Source organism: Selaginella moellendorffii, unplaced genomic scaffold (genome assembly GCF_000143415.4).
Source record: "Selaginella moellendorffii unplaced genomic scaffold, v1.0 SELMOscaffold_120, whole genome shotgun sequence".
Lineage (NCBI taxonomy): Eukaryota > Viridiplantae > Streptophyta > Lycopodiopsida > Selaginellales > Selaginellaceae > Selaginella > Selaginella moellendorffii.
This window is the reverse complement of record NW_003314381.1, coordinates 415,186-429,423: the sequence shown is the minus strand read 5'-3', so window position 1 is coordinate 429,423 and position 14,238 is coordinate 415,186. Positions and strand designations below refer to the sequence as shown.

The following is a 14,238-nucleotide window of genomic DNA, read 5'->3' as shown; positions in this document are numbered from 1 at the left end:
ATCTATGACTGGAGTTGACTTGACGTTGACTTCACAGGAGCTTTACCCTTAAATGCCTTGACTTAGGGCAGCTACCGTTTAGTCCTAATTAATTATTTGGCTAATCTGTCTAGGAGTTTAAACCCAAAACCCTCACGCCCAGATGCCCTAACCCTTTGCGAGGTGGAAGGCGTGGAGGCGTGGAGGCGCAGCGAGGATGAACAATTTCCGCAATGTGAAGATGCCGTCAGGCGCTGGCCCCGCGGGAGCGCTGGCCAAGGTACTCACTGTCGCCGGTGTGGGGATCTACGCCCTCGCCAACAGCTTGTACAATGTGGACGCCGGGCATCGCGCCATCGTCTTCAATCGCCTCGTCGGGGTCAAGGACAAGGTAGGCGAGCTTGCCGCAAGCATCGCATTGCTCTCTCTTTTATTTCGGGGATCGCCCTTTTTGTAGAGTTCGATTGATCTTTTGCCTTCCAGGTCTATCCCGAAGGAACGCATTTGATGGTGCCGTGGTTTGACAGGCCAGTGATCTACGATGTCCGTGCTAGACCCAACTTGGTCGAGAGTACTTCCGGCAGCAAGGATCTCCAGATGGTAAGATCAGTTCGTTTTAGTGTGTTCTACGAGAACTTTTCTAGTTCTTGTTCATTCCGTGAGGCTGGAACTGATTTTGTGTTCTTGCTCTCAGGTCAGAATCTCGCTTCGTGTTCTAACACGGCCGATCGCGGACCGTCTCCCGTCGATCTATCGCACCCTGGGACAGGACTACGCGGAGAGGGTCTTGCCTTCGATCATTCACGAGACGCTTAAGTCGGTGGTTGCGCAGTACAACGCAAGTCAGCTCATCACTCAGCGAGAGGTGAGCAAGAGCGTTTCTGCGAGTTTGTACTCACAGGGTTTTGTAGGTGGTGAGCAGGGAGATCAGACGAATCCTGACCGAGCGCGCCTCGCAATTCGACATCGCTCTGGACGACGTTTCCATCACGGGTCTTACGTTTGGAAAGGAGTTCACGGCTGCCATTGAGGCGAAGCAAGTCGCGGCACAGGAAGCCGAGCGTGCCAAGTTCATCGTCGAGAAAGCCGAGCAGGACAAGCGCAGCGCCATCATCCGAGCTCAGGCATGTCCTTGTTTTCGTTCTTTGTTCTTCTTGCCCGTTCTCTTTCTTTGTTTTTCATCGTTCTTTGTTCCTTCTTTGCTCTCTTTGTTCTTCTTCCTCGTTCTTTCTTTTCTTCTTGGTTTCGTGGATGGTGCTGCAAAGATTTTTTTTGTTAATTTTTATCGCTTCGACAATGAGCTTGTTTAACAATGAGCTTGTTTACTCCCTTTTCTCCGTGAGTCTTTCGTAAAGATTTGCCTTTTCCATGTTCTACTTCTTTTCATGGCTTTGTTGTTGCAAACTTGACAGGGAGAAGCAAAGAGCGCGCAGCTGATTGGAGAAGCCATCTCCAACAATCCCGCGTTTGTGACACTGCGACGCATCGAAGCCAGCCGGGAGATTGCTCACACCGTCGCAAACTCGGCAAACAAGCTCTTCCTCGACTCGGACTCGCTGCTGCTCAATCTCCACAGCGTAGACGTCGAAGCCGACGCCATGGCAACGCGCAAAGGAAAGAAGTAATGCGGTAACTTATAGCTTTTCTTTCGTTTTCTCCATCGCTCTTGGCTAAACTTCCTTCTCCTTTCTCTCCAAAACTTTCAGGGAAGTTTTTGGAGATTAAGATCACTCTTCGTCGTCGTCTCGTGCTCAGCATAAAACAATGGACCGAAGTTTTGGCGATTTTTTTCCTCTTTCTTTTTACAAAGATCTTGCATTTCCGTTACCTTCTATTTCGATGAGTTAAAAGTGGACGAATTCTCGACCGTGCGATTTGCGTTGTGCCACGTGGCGGCATCCCAGGCCCATTGTTTTTAACCCCGCCATTAAAAAATTGCCCCCTTGGTCAAAGAAGTATGTTTACGTACGAGGACAACTCATTTTTTACAATGCTCTGCGTGAATCCCCCTTGTTTTTGTGAAGCGTGAGAGAGAAATTTTCACCGCTCGCATTTTGGAGGAGGGGGCGCGAGCTAAGCTGCGCTGCGGCGGCGCGAGGAATTTGCATCCAAGCTAGCGCCTTGTTCTTCGCCGCCGGTATGAGCTCCATGGCCTCGCGATTCCATCTCTTCTAGGTTATCCCCCAAGAATTTGGCCGCCGCCGGATCTCTCGCGGAGTCAGCGCTGGTTGTGGCGGCATCGATCTCTGATCGCTGGGAAATCAGGGTTTCGCGCGGGCAGTGTGAACAGGGCGGTCCCCTCAGGAACACGGCATTTCGGCCGCTGGCAGCTCCACTGGCACAGCAGGGATAAGAAATTCAAGGCGCGTGTCAGCGCAGGGAAGAAATTTCTGGCAAATGGTGCTCGAGATCGCGGCTGCTGCGCTCGCTGGGTGAGATTATAGGTCGGGAGATGAAGCTAGATGGGGAGGAGAGTGGAGCTGGTCCAGCGGATGGGGGTGGAGGCGTTATGCTGCGCAAGCCAACGCCTTCTCGGGGTCGGCTCTCGCTTGATTCGTTTGGAAAGAGCAGCGATTCCAGCCCAAGTCCCATGAGCTTGATGGCAAACTTTCTAGCCGACCACGACGCCGACAACTCGGCTTCTTACTCGAGCTTGCTAGCGGGAGCTATGACGGCGGACGAGAAGCAAACAGATGGTTTGAATGGGATCTCTTCGAGGCTGCTGGCTTCTTCCACGGCTGGTAGCTTTGCCGAGAGGCTAGCGGCTAGAACTTCGACGACAACTGCGACTACTACGGCGGAAAGTTGCAAGAGCGGTGGCTTGCCAGCGTCAGGACCAATCAGGCCGTCTACTGCACGCTTCAAGTCGATGCCTCCATCGCGCCTACCGATTCCAAGAGCTCCTTGCGTGACAATTCCTCCGGGGCTCAGCCCAACCACCTTACTGGATTCGCCAGTTCTTCTTTCAACATCTCATGTGAGTTTTCTCGCTCGCTCTTTCTCGCTCACTCGTTTTTTGCTCGCTCTTGGTTGGAAAGTTGTATTCATGGCTGGTTTTTTCGTGATTGCAGCAGCCGGAACCATCGCCAACTACAGGTACTTTCCCGTTGCCTCCTTTGCTTAGTGGGAACGGAATCAAGCCCGGCGAAAACTCCAAGGTGAAAGAACAGGATGGGGGCGGCTCGGGCTTTGTCTTTAAGCCTTTCCCAAAGACAGGAACTCGCAACTCGTTGTCGCCTCTGGGAAATTTTGGAAATGCGGTACGTGTTCATTTTTATTCACTGGTACTTGGTACTTCTCTTCGCTAACGTTGGTTATGTCGTGCTCAGGCTCCATTTAGCTTTTCACAACAGAGTTTTGCCGAGACACAATCGCAGCTACAGCAGAAACCGCAAGGACACGCGCCTGTACAGTCGGATCCTTTGCCACCTACATCCTTGCAACTGTCGGCAAATATCCAAGCAGAGAAGCAGCAGGAGCCGCAAAAACAATCTCCCACACAACCGGACCAAAACCGGACGACTTCAGCTTCGCCCCCTCCTCCTCCTGCGGAAAGATCCTCGGACGACGGATACAATTGGCGTAAATACGGGCAGAAGCTGGTGAAAGGCAGTGAGAATCCTCGGAGCTACTACAAGTGCACGTACGTGAATTGCCCGATGAAGAAGAAAGTCGAGCGCTCTCCCGACGGGCAAGTTACCGAGATAGTCTACGAAGGCGAACACAACCATCCCAAGCCGCAGCCAACTCGCAGAATGGCGATGAGTGCGGCAAACCTCATGTCCAAGTCTTTGAGCGTAAGAAACGGGAGCACGGACAAGACCGAAGTAGGCCGCAATCAGTCGAATGGTGGAGCCAGCGAGCACTCATCATCGTCTGGGAGTGATGACGAGGATGAGCCCGATGGAAAACGCAGGTAAGACGCAGCTCAAGTTCTCAATGCCGTGTACGCAAGTAACTCCTTTTTCTCTTTTGTTTCTTATCCCCAGGAAAAAAGAAAAGCTGTCCAGGGAGAGTCCTCCCATTCCGAAGAATGTCCGCGAGCCTCGAGTGGTCGTGCAGACGACCAGCGAAGTTGATATTCTGGACGACGGTTATCGCTGGCGCAAGTATGGACAAAAGGTCGTCAAAGGCAATCCACACCCCCGGTAAGAACAGTGTTCTTGTAGTTTTCGTGTGTCTTAATGCGTGCATTTATGGTTCTCCTCCAGGAGCTACTACAAGTGTACCAATCTCGGATGTCCGGTGCGAAAGCACGTCGAGAGGGCCTGTGATGATCCCAGAGCAGTGATAACTACGTACGAAGGCAAGCACAATCACGATGTTCCTGCCGCGAGGAACAGCAATGCTCATGATAGGAATGGCGGCGGTGGCAGCGGCGGCGGCGGCGGTGGTGGTGCTGGTGCTGGTGCTGGCGGAATGGAGATGGTTCCCATGCTTGGAGCTCCGCCAGGGAGCTCGGTTCCAAGCCAGAGTGGTGGATCCGACTCGGCTCTCAGCCTTCCAGCGACGTCGGCGGTCACGTCCCCGGAGGTTACTGCCGCGGCGGAGGGGGATTCGTTTGGAAGAACTCTCGAGGGTGTGAAGCCTGAGCGGCAAGAGTTCTTGACGGGATCGCCAGTGATTATACCGGTGGTGAGGCCGAAAGAGGAACTCCAGCACGATGCTACTGGCAAGTTAATGCTGAGGCCGTGACGAACACGAGGAGGAAGAAGTGAATGAAGCCATGGAAGTGTAAGAAACCATGGTAAAGAAGAAGAAGATGGAGAAGTTCAAGATCAAATCCACCATGGTAGAAGAAGGCTCTACCATAAAGAAAGAAAGGAAAATGTTACGAAAGGAGAAAGATAGGCCTTGTACATTAAATCTTCAAGAGCTTGGTTTTACTTTACGCGGATTTAGGGTTCTTCGTTTCTTCGTCCACGGAGTTATGGCGGCTCCCGCGGCCAAGAAGCTCAATCTCATCACGAAGATGGCGCTCCAGACGGCCGGTAATGCCAAGGTTTGCTGGTATCCGGGGCATATGGTCAAGGCGATGCGCGATATCCAGCAGCGCTTCAAGTATGTGGATCTGGTGCTGGAAATTCGCGATGCTAGGGTATGGGAGTGAGAATGTGGGAGGATTTGCTTTAGTTTCTTGGTTTTCTTGTGGCAGATTCCGCTTTCCTCCGCGAACGATGAGCTTGGAGAGTTTATTTCGAAGAAGAAGCATGTCATTGTGATGAACAAGATGGATTTGGCGTCTTCGAATATGATCCATGTAAGTGTTGTGTGTGTGCGTGTGTGTGTGTGTGCCATCGTGTTTGCATGTTCTTAGGTGGATTTGTTTTGGCAGAATTGGAAGAAATACTTTGAAGCTCAAGGCCAGGTTCCCATCTATGTAAACGCTCACTCGAAACACTCGGTCCACAGTGTAAGAGCTCTTTTCGTGTTTTTCTTTCGTGGGAATTTTCTGTGTTGGTTCTTATGGCTCGGACACTACAGATGGTTGTTGATATCAAGGAGCGTTTAGCTGGTGCTATCCAAAAGGAGGCCACGCTTCTTGTGATGATAGCCGGCATTCCAAATGTTGGAAAGTCTGTGCTCACGAATGCTTTATATCAGGCCACAGGTAGACCTTTTCTTCATTGTTTCTCTGGGTTTGTAACGAGCTTGTTTGTATCTTAGTGCAGGGCAGGCCTAAGAAGGCTCAAGTTGGCCCGCTTCCTGGTGTTACCAAGATCATTTCAGGATTCAAGGTACATAAGTTCTTTGGTCTTTTTTATAGGAGATCTTACTACTATCTTTGTTGATAGATAGGTCAGTGTCCCAGTATTTATTTGCTAGATACACCAGGAGTTTTGATTCCGAACATCAAGAGTGTGGAAACTGGATTGAAGCTGGCTATAACAGGTGCGTGTGAATTTCTCTCGTGGAAAAGATCACGGTCTTGTGCTTATCCAGGCGCTGTCAAGGACTCCGTTATCGGCGAAGATCGACTTGCCAGATACTTGCTGGCGCTGCTAAACATTCGAAGGCCAGTGTTTGCGAAGAAACTAAAGCCAAATGCCAGAGACTACGGCCACTGGGAAGTGGTAATGAAGCGAGCATTTGGTTTCGGACGGACTCTAATGCTTGTAATGATGCAGAAAGGATGCTCCCCGCAGGAACGAGCCGTCCGCGAGGCTATTACCTCCCTGATGATCAACTTCGACGGCGATCTGGAAGACGAGGACGCGATGACAGAGCTGATCGACAACCAGATGTACGAGCTGCGAAAGACCTTCAGAGTCCCGCAGTCGGACGGATACGAGGGGTACAACAAAGTTGCCAGAAGACTGCTACAGTTTTACAGGGGTGGCAAGCTGGGATCATACGTGTGGGACATACTTCCAGAGGGTGCTTAAGCGTGCGGGGGGTGAAGTGAAACAGACGTGGCCATTGCTCGGCCGCCTTCACATGGCGGGGGTGATATAGGTGCAATGCAAGCTGCCAAGAGAGGACGGGTGAAGGGCCGTTTTTGGGGATCAGGGACGAAGAGACTGAGCGCAGCAGAACTCTTAGACAACAACCGGGTCAAGTGGGCCTTGCAAACACGTCGGAGCACAACTTGTTTGACCTCCGCGGCTGCTGAATCGATCCATTACAAATCTCTGGCGTCAATGGGTAAATACGTTTTCACACAGAAAGGACGCTGTGTGGTCCAAGTCTCTCCTTTTTCTTTTTCCCCCCTTTGCTTTCCTATCTCTCTCTCTAACTTTTGCTACTTGTTTGTTAACCAGCAGGGAGCTTGGCGATTGTTACACGCAACAAAATGAAGCAGATCTACCTGTGAAGCTTTTGGAATGGCCTGCACAGAAGGGAATGAGGTGGATTTGGTACCTGAAGGACAGCAGACCTCCCAAGAAGGCGAGGAGAAGAAAAGAGAGAATTTTAAAGCGGGCAAAGTTTGTTGACGTTTCACCAACTGTGGGGGCTGTGGCGGCTTTTCGCTGTAGCCTTGTCATATAACCAACAACGGTGGTACGTGAGCTTGCACCCTCTTTCTCTTTCTCTTTCTCTCTGCCTGGCATTTATCTCCTTTTCTTCGTCCTCAGGTTTCGTTTCCAGCTTTGTCTCAGGCGCTAGATTGCCAAGTTCTGTACGCGACCAATAAAGAAGCGGGCCTTCCAGCAGCTTATCTATCCTGTGGCAGCACACAACACAACAAAGGCCAGCAACAGCAAGGCGAAGGTGATGAGTTTAAGTTAAGCATCTCACTTTTCTAGTTTCCTCTCTGCTTTATTTTTTCCTGCTTGTGTTTGACTCAGAGGTTGAGTAATTGGTGCTTTGAGTGGAGGAGTGATTGATTGATTGTGTTGGGGTTGCTTACTTCACTTTGCATTGCTCACCAGTAGGGGTGCTAGGACTGTTTGAGATGACATGATCCTCCCAAGAATGAGGGAGAATTATAAGCTAGCATCAGCTAAAGAGATGAGAAAGAGGGGGCTCAGCAAACAAGAAGATGAGATTGGGAATGAAGGGATTTGAGGATTTAAGGATTGGATTGAGAGTTGCAAGACAAGAAGAGGGGGAAAATGGAAATAAAAAAGAAGGTGAAAAACTAAACTTTTGCCACATCTCAATCATCTCCAATTATATGAGTCCCCCACCTTGCAGCCAGCTGAGGTACAGCCTTTCATGGGGGGTTTGACGCGTGGCAGCCGCTCATGAGCCCACCACCCCCGAGCTTTTGAGATTTTAATCTCTTTTAATCCGTTTTTTGCTAAACATTTATTTGGAAATAAAGATTGAGAAAGCAACACAACAGCTTCTGAAACACCACTTGAAACCAGCTCAACTCGATTCAGCATTTCTCCTTTTTTTTTTTTTTTTTTCAATTTGAGTTGATTTCAGAAAAAAGTTTAGAAAACGTAACGGAGTTTTACTCCCACGTACAGAAAAGTTTGGTATAAATCTTCCTTGGCCGAAAATTCGTGGCACCGCCCGGCTTCTTCCCGCAGCCACGCGAGGCAGCAAACAACAAACAACACGCAAAGTTAAGTAGCTCAACTCGCTCGTCAAAGGGGGCAAAACACAAATAAAAAAAGGATAAGAGATAAGAAAATGCAAAAAAAAGGGGGAAAAAAAAAAAAAAAAAGCACACAAGGAAGAAAAACACAAACAACAGCAACGAATCTCAATCAGTCTAGCTTACATGCCCAAATAATTGAGTTAAAGAAAAGGAGCTACTATTACAAAGATTTTTATGCTGCTGTATATAAATTTGTCCGCGGAAACGATCATCATCCTCTGTCTACGTTTGTTTTTTGGGAACCTCTTTGATCTTTTTCACGATGTTTTTACTCGGCTTCACCACGCGTGCGTCCCCAAAAGCAGCAGCTAGCTGGCTGTGCTGTCTAACCTGACCACCAGCGAAGTGTTCTACCCATATCGGCAAACCTTCTCACTCCCTGGCCCTTTAAAGCCGCATTCCCTCTCCCCACTCCAAATTTCTCTCCTCCAATCCATCACTCCAAAGCACAATCCTCTAAACAAAGAATAACAAGGAAATTCCTTTCGTCTTCCTCGCTCGAGCGCTCTCTCACTCTCTCTCACTCTCCCTCTCTCTCTTTCTTCACACGCTCTCTCTCTCTCTCTCCCCCAATTCCTCTCCTCAAGTCGGTCTTCTCCGTGAATTGGCGCTGATCTTTCCTTCCAAGAGGCTTCTTCTCCTCGCGCAAGCTTTCGCGCTTGGTCCTGCTGGATTGGATTTGCTTGGATCCGACGCCAGCAGCGCTCAAGCGAAGCATCTCTTGCTTGCCTTCGCTGCATGATTTCTTCGTTGCGGCGGGGTGTTTGCAAGGCGGAGCGCGCTCGCTAGCTGGATTCGCTGGCGCGCTAATTGCATATATATGCATATAATTGAGCTGGATCCTGGACAGGCTAGCTCGGAGCAAGCACAGGAATTGGCCAGCAAACAGGAGGAGGACGAGGAGAAATCGCATCGCACTAGCACCGAAACAAAGAATTCTTCCGAGAGTGACAACAATTCGACCAAGGAGGAGGAGGAGGAGGATCGTCACCAAGAGATCAAGGATCAAATTGTGTCCAGTGAAGAGCTTGAGAAGAACCAAGAAGAAGGAGGAATCAGGCAAGTGAGTGTCTCGCACGCCACCAGGAAAAACGAGATTTTCCTCGCGCTCTCTCTCTCTCTCTCTCTCTCTCCCTCAATTGTCAATTGATCTAACAAATGGTTTGCATGGTTTTCTGTTAGATCGTTGCAAAGTTCCGGGAATTCGCGATCTAGTGATCCAGTTGGAGATCAAGGCGAAGAAGAAGTTGTCGCTGGAGAGCGAGACTTACTAATGGCGGCCACGACCTTGGTTCAAACAATCTCACCACACTTCAAGGTAGAGAAAGAGATCTTCTCACTCCTCCCGTTTGCACAAGATTGGATAATTCTATCTTTCTACCTGCTAGTTTTATCTCCAAGTTCGTTTCTTTCTCGTTTTTTTTTCTCTTTGGCTTTGCAATGGCTGATTGGCTTCCAAATTCCAGGCTCCCGGATCATCCAGCTCGGCGGCAGCCGGTCGGTGGTCAGAATTGGAGGCGGCAGCGGTCATGGGATTGGGTTTGGGACTGGGAATCCAGCGAACAACCTCATCGGTAGCAAAGCGAAGATCATCGCCAGCAGGAGGAGCAGCTCCATCAGATCCCGATGTCACACTCACGCTCTCCCTCACCGCCGATCGCCACGAAAATTCCCGCAAGAAATCATCCGCCACCGCCACTGGCACCGACCAACGATCGCGAGCAGCAGTGACAATTCAGCAAGCTCCAAAGCAAGCAAAGGAGGAAGAACAAGAGCAAGAGAAAGAAGAAGAAGCAGTAGAAGAAAGCGAAGCCTCCAAATTCGAATCCAGCAAGATGGCGACCGTGTCAATCAAGCACCAGGCTGAGAATTCCTCCGGCAGCCATAGCTGGGTGGAGGCATTGCAAAGGTCCCAGCAAGATCCAGGTGGTGGTGGTGCTGGCGGAGGTAGTGGCGGCACCACCACCACCACCACCAACAACAACAACAGCAATCTTCTCATGATCCTGGATCCAGATCAAGAAACGTCCATCACCATGAATTCCACCACCAAAAGTGGTGGCGGTGGTGGCGGCGGTGGCGCAATGGTTCTGAGCTCCGAGAGTGGCAAGCTGCCCTCTTCGCAGTACAAGGGCGTGGTGCCGCAGCCAAACGGGCGATGGGGCGCGCAAATCTACGAGAAGCACCAGCGCGTGTGGCTGGGCACGTTCAACAAGGAGGAGGAGGCGGCGCGAGCGTACGACCGCGCCGCCATCAAATTCCGTGGCCGCGACGCCATGACCAACTTCCGCCCCGTCCACGACTCCGATCCCGAGGCCTCCTTCCTCCGCCTGCATTCCAAGGAGCAAGTCGTGGACATGCTCCGCCGCCACACCTACGACGAGGAGCTCGACCAGAGCCGCAAGATCACGCACGCCCGCGCGGTGGCGGCGGCTGCTGCCGAGGCAGCCGCGGCCTCCATCGCCATCGTCCCGGACAATCACCACCACCACCATGCTCACCACCACCAATTCTCCTCCTCCTCGAGCTCCCAGCAAGTCCTTGGCCCCAAGAACTCCTGGCAGGATCATCACCAGCAGCAGCTCCGATCATCCAGCGCGGCTGCTGTGATGCGGGAGATGAATCATCCACAGATGATGATCCACCACCCAGCGGCAGCGGCCCCGCCAGCCAAGCCGTCCGCCACCGCCGCCCGCGCGGTCCACCGCGAGCACCTCTTCGACAAGGCGGTCACGCCCAGCGACGTGGGGAAGCTCAACCGGCTGGTGATCCCCAAGCAGCACGCCGAGCGCTGCTTCCCGCTGGATCTCTCCGCCAACGAGAAGGGATTGCTGCTCTCGTTCGAGGACATCACCGGCAAGGTGTGGAGGTTCCGCTACTCGTACTGGAACAGCAGCCAGAGCTACGTCCTCACTAAGGGATGGAGCCGCTTCGTCAAGGAGAAGAAGCTCGACGCCGGAGACATCGTCACCTTCGAGCGGGGGCCAGGCCAGGAGCTCTACATCAGCTGGCGGAGAAGACCGGTCCCTCCTGGCGGCGCCGCTGCTCATCCCTCGATACATCATCACCACCACGCAGCCGCCGCCGCCGCCGCCCAGCAGCACCACCACCACCACCAGCAGATGATGATCAATTCCGCCGCTGCCGCCGCGGCCGCGGCAGCTCGATCCAATTGGGGGATTTCTTCGCGGCAGCAGGGAGGATTTGGCAATCCACTCCCAGCGGCGCCACCACCACCCGCGGCGGCGGCGCATCCGTGGTTCCAGTTCTCTTCGTCTGGCTCGGGGTATAGATTTCCTCCGCCTCTTCCAGGCAAGAACGATTCTTCTTCCTCTCCTCCACCGCCCATGGCGGTGCCCATCGAGGAGATCACGCCCTTCCACCAGCAGCGGCTCTTCCAGTTCCAGGACCATAGCGCGGCGCTGCGATCCAGCGATGGTGGCGGAGGCGGTGGCGGTGCTCTGTTTCGCGGGGGGCAATTGGGCAGGATTGATCGAGGCGAGGGGGCCCTTCCCACCGCCGGGACGAGGCTTTTCGGCGTGGATCTGGCCAGCAGCAGCGGCAATGCGGCCAGGAAGCGATCCTCCCCGCCCTTGAATCTCGACAACCTCAAAGATGCCGGGATTGGGCATCTGTCGCTGGCGCTCCACCAAGTCCCGCAGGATCGCGAGGAGCGCGACGACGATCGCGACCGCGCCAGCTCCTCCAATGGCAGTAGCTCCTCGTCCAAGAGGAGGAGGCGCGATGGCCACGATCTTCCTCCATCCTCGTCACAGCTGGACGCCGCCAAGACGATGGAATCGAGCGAGGACGATCGAGAGGGTCAAGAGGGCGAGGGCGATTCTTCCAGCTCCATCTCGGCGTCGCGGCCTCACAGATTGGAGCGGCACAGCTGATCTATACGTATATATACATGTGATTCGATCGCGCGGATGATCGATCGGATCATCATTCTCAGGTGGTTTGTTTGTTCATACTTCTATTTTTTCCTTCTTACACACAACATATCTTATTACTCCTCCCCTCTCCTCTTTTGTCGATTGTAACTTCCATACGTGGGGTTTGTAAATTCTTGGGGTGGCCGGGGAGAGATTTATGATTCTTTTTGAGGGGGAAGAAGTTGGTATGAAGATCATGTGGTTGCAATGGATTTGGATGCAACTATTATTGAAACTTGGGTGGATCCACCCACTATTCGCTTTGTGTATTGACAATTTTCTGATAATACAGCCTTTGGAAGTTGAAAGCTTCTCTAGGGTTTGATTCAAGAATTTCGAAGTTTACAAAGCTGGCGTGATAAAGAAATGGGATAAAAGTGTAATATCTTCTTCTCCTTTTGTGTGATTCCTGTTTGGTGTCTCGCAAACTTTCCGCGAAACCCCGTGGCTGGATTGCTCTCACGCATCACTTATCCTCCTCGTGTCAAGCCTGTGTAACTTGCCAATCTGACCTTGGACAAAAAAAAGTCCAAAAGCTACGAAAAAACTACTTGGGCAGATTTTTCGGACACCTTGGGCTATCATCTCATGGGCCGATCCAAGCCACTATAATGTCCTGATGACGATGACGATGAGAAGAATAAGAAAAAGAAAGTAATAGCCATATCATCACATGGTAGTAGGACAACAAAAAATGCGGCACCAACAGTACATTATTCCTCACGCCACCACCTTCTTTTCCCTTTTCTTATTGTTTTTGCGGCAGCCAAGTAGAAGCTTACACGATAACAATCCCCCTAACTGGGCATCTGGATCGCGATGGTCAAAGTTAAAAGCTCCCATTCTTCTCTAGGGATGGGAATTTGCGTCATGGAGATTTCACCGCCTAGAAGTGGAGGCCCTGATGTTGCCACACAACGTACATTCAGACACACAAAACCTTGGGTCCGTGACATTGATATGATCTTTAAGCCCATGAAAACAACCATGGATTCTTTGAAGTTATCCCAAGCACAAAAGGACACTTGAAGTGGTCCAAAGCTTGATTGCTGCAACTTGGGCTCTCCCGACTCATGCTAGGACTACTCGCGCCACATGCAATCTTGCCCTTTTCTAAGCGCATCATTCTGTGCTCCCACAAAAGTAGAGTGGGCCAAAAAGTCGTGGTCTTGGTTGTGGTGCTGTGATGAGAGGAGCTCAGGTCGTTCATTTATTTTCTGCGTGGTTTGAGCGCTTAATGAGAGAATGATCTTCGTAAAACATGTGCTGCTGTTGCTGAGATGATGATGTGCGGTGTGTCGAGCTGCCAATTCTAGAATTGTTCATCCATCCTCTTATAAGCTACTGCTACTACTACTTGGTGCGGATTGCGACCGAACATCAACTATGGCACAAAAATGTGGGACCTGAAACTTTCGCTGCACCCACCGACTGCTACTACTGGTGACAAATTTTTTTGTGTTGGCTGCCCGTGAATCCATCGGGTTTGGATCTCTGATAGCTAAGTTCTCGCATAAATATCACACTCGCAAAGTTTGCTCAACAAAAACAACAACGCCACCAATTCCAGCAGCAGCAACAACTTGCACTATACCCAACAAAAGCTCATCTTTAAAACGCATGATTATGTTTGGAGTAATTCTTTGTTTTTTGCCAGCTTAACTAGAGTTTTGTACTTCCATCAACTAGCTCAATCATGCACACACACAAACACACAGGCCTGGCTTGCCAAATATTAAGTGGACATAACAGACATGTATCTCCTGTCCAGAGGAATCTACCCAAAAGCCAGGCCAACACGATTACTTCAGAAAAACAACACCAAATTAGTCTTTTCTGCGATGGATCTTCCTGTTGAGGCCAGATATGCGGGTGGCGGGGCGCTGACACGTACACGATAGGACGACCAAGTTTATATTTTATAATCCCGCATGCCAAATCCTAAACTCTCCCAATACCGGGACTTTTCAAGTCCACAAACACACTAGCAGATGGCCCCAGCAGCAGCACAAAAGAGGAATCAAGCAGAGGATTTGGAATTTGGGAATGGGATCATGATTTGGAGTAGGAGACAAAGCGGCATTTCATTCTCCACCAACAGTCCTCCAGCTCCTCCTCCACAGAGAGAAGAAACAAAACAACTAGTAGAACTTGCCAAGAGTCCCCACCATGAAAGTGATGAGGGAATTGAGTACCAGGCTGGCCATATGGCTGTTTATACGTTATATATCTATATGTGCTCGTCACCACCACCCCTCCCCAACATTT

The 14,238-nt window shown here is 51.1% G+C and overlaps 4 protein-coding genes across 7 annotated transcripts; all 4 read left to right on the top strand.

Annotated features, from left to right (window-relative positions):
- The first annotated feature begins 151 nt into the window (after nucleotides 1-151).
- Nucleotides 152-1,846, top strand: LOC9639655 (prohibitin-1, mitochondrial). 2 transcript variants are annotated; one of them, XM_024665228.1, is made up of 6 exons: nucleotides 152-370; nucleotides 463-579; nucleotides 674-844; nucleotides 891-1,103; nucleotides 1,392-1,600; nucleotides 1,686-1,846. In XM_024665228.1, exons 1-6 carry the CDS (start codon nucleotides 197-199, stop codon nucleotides 1,702-1,704), a joined length of 903 nt encoding a protein of 300 aa, XP_024520996.1. In that variant the 5' UTR covers nucleotides 152-196; the 3' UTR covers nucleotides 1,705-1,846. The 2 variants fall into 2 exon arrangements, with proteins under 2 accessions (XP_024520996.1, XP_024520997.1); XM_024665229.1 differs by having other exon boundaries at nucleotides 1,392-1,608.
- A 155-nt stretch (nucleotides 1,847-2,001) lies between these two features.
- Nucleotides 2,002-4,870, top strand: LOC9639654 (probable WRKY transcription factor 3). The gene is made up of 5 exons (XM_024665225.1): nucleotides 2,002-2,956; nucleotides 3,051-3,239; nucleotides 3,309-3,895; nucleotides 3,969-4,127; nucleotides 4,191-4,870. The coding sequence occupies exons 1-5, from the start codon at nucleotides 2,432-2,434 to the stop codon at nucleotides 4,672-4,674; spliced, it is 1,944 nt and encodes a 647-aa protein (XP_024520993.1). The 5' UTR covers nucleotides 2,002-2,431; the 3' UTR covers nucleotides 4,675-4,870.
- Nucleotides 4,704-7,575, top strand: LOC9639653 (short integuments 2, mitochondrial). 2 transcript variants are annotated; one of them, XM_024665227.1, is made up of 10 exons: nucleotides 4,704-5,077; nucleotides 5,135-5,239; nucleotides 5,315-5,392; nucleotides 5,464-5,590; nucleotides 5,647-5,717; nucleotides 5,775-5,871; nucleotides 5,923-6,053; nucleotides 6,108-6,624; nucleotides 6,744-6,981; nucleotides 7,056-7,575. In XM_024665227.1, the coding sequence occupies exons 1-8, from the start codon at nucleotides 4,724-4,726 to the stop codon at nucleotides 6,363-6,365; spliced, it is 1,221 nt and encodes a 406-aa protein (XP_024520995.1). In that variant the 5' UTR covers nucleotides 4,704-4,723; the 3' UTR covers nucleotides 6,366-6,624; nucleotides 6,744-6,981; nucleotides 7,056-7,575. The 2 variants fall into 2 exon arrangements, with proteins under 2 accessions (XP_024520995.1, XP_024520994.1); XM_024665226.1 differs by having other exon boundaries at nucleotides 6,741-6,981.
- Nucleotides 7,576-8,269: 694 nt separating this feature from the next.
- LOC112342809 lies at nucleotides 8,270-12,281 on the top strand. Of its 2 annotated transcripts, none has more exons than XM_024665223.1 (3): nucleotides 8,270-9,091; nucleotides 9,215-9,350; nucleotides 9,499-12,281. In XM_024665223.1, exons 1-3 carry the CDS (start codon nucleotides 8,853-8,855, stop codon nucleotides 11,926-11,928), a joined length of 2,805 nt encoding a protein of 934 aa, XP_024520991.1. In that variant the 5' UTR covers nucleotides 8,270-8,852; the 3' UTR covers nucleotides 11,929-12,281. The 2 variants fall into 2 exon arrangements, with proteins under 2 accessions (XP_024520991.1, XP_024520992.1); XM_024665224.1 differs by having other exon boundaries at nucleotides 8,990-9,095.
- The last annotated feature ends 1,957 nt before the right edge of the window (nucleotides 12,282-14,238 follow it).

Bases quoted from the DNA above. Each gene is read 5' to 3' on its own strand.
- LOC9639655 (XM_024665228.1), top strand. From the start codon at position 197: ATGAACAATTTCCGCAATGTGAAGATGCCGTCAGGCGCTGGCCCCGCG. The intron at 371-462 runs GTAGGCGAGCTT...TTTGCCTTCCAG, and splicing joins TCGTCGGGGTCAAGGACAAG to GTCTATCCCGAAGGAACGCA. The intron at 1,104-1,391 runs GCATGTCCTTGT...CAAACTTGACAG, and splicing joins GCGCCATCATCCGAGCTCAG to GGAGAAGCAAAGAGCGCGCA.
- LOC9639654 (XM_024665225.1), top strand. From the start codon at position 2,432: ATGAAGCTAGATGGGGAGGAGAGTGGAGCTGGTCCAGCGGATGGGGGT. The intron at 2,957-3,050 runs GTGAGTTTTCTC...TCGTGATTGCAG, and splicing joins TTCTTCTTTCAACATCTCAT to CAGCCGGAACCATCGCCAAC. The intron at 3,240-3,308 runs GTACGTGTTCAT...TGTCGTGCTCAG, and splicing joins TGGGAAATTTTGGAAATGCG to GCTCCATTTAGCTTTTCACA.
- LOC9639653 (XM_024665227.1), top strand. From the start codon at position 4,724: ATGGTAAAGAAGAAGAAGATGGAGAAGTTCAAGATCAAATCCACCATG. The intron at 5,718-5,774 runs GTACATAAGTTC...CTTTGTTGATAG, and splicing joins AGATCATTTCAGGATTCAAG to ATAGGTCAGTGTCCCAGTAT. The intron at 5,872-5,922 runs GTGCGTGTGAAT...GTGCTTATCCAG, and splicing joins ATTGAAGCTGGCTATAACAG to GCGCTGTCAAGGACTCCGTT.
- LOC112342809 (XM_024665223.1), top strand. From the start codon at position 8,853: ATGCATATAATTGAGCTGGATCCTGGACAGGCTAGCTCGGAGCAAGCA. The intron at 9,092-9,214 runs GCAAGTGAGTGT...GTTTTCTGTTAG, and splicing joins CAAGAAGAAGGAGGAATCAG to ATCGTTGCAAAGTTCCGGGA. The intron at 9,351-9,498 runs GTAGAGAAAGAG...TCCAAATTCCAG, and splicing joins CAATCTCACCACACTTCAAG to GCTCCCGGATCATCCAGCTC.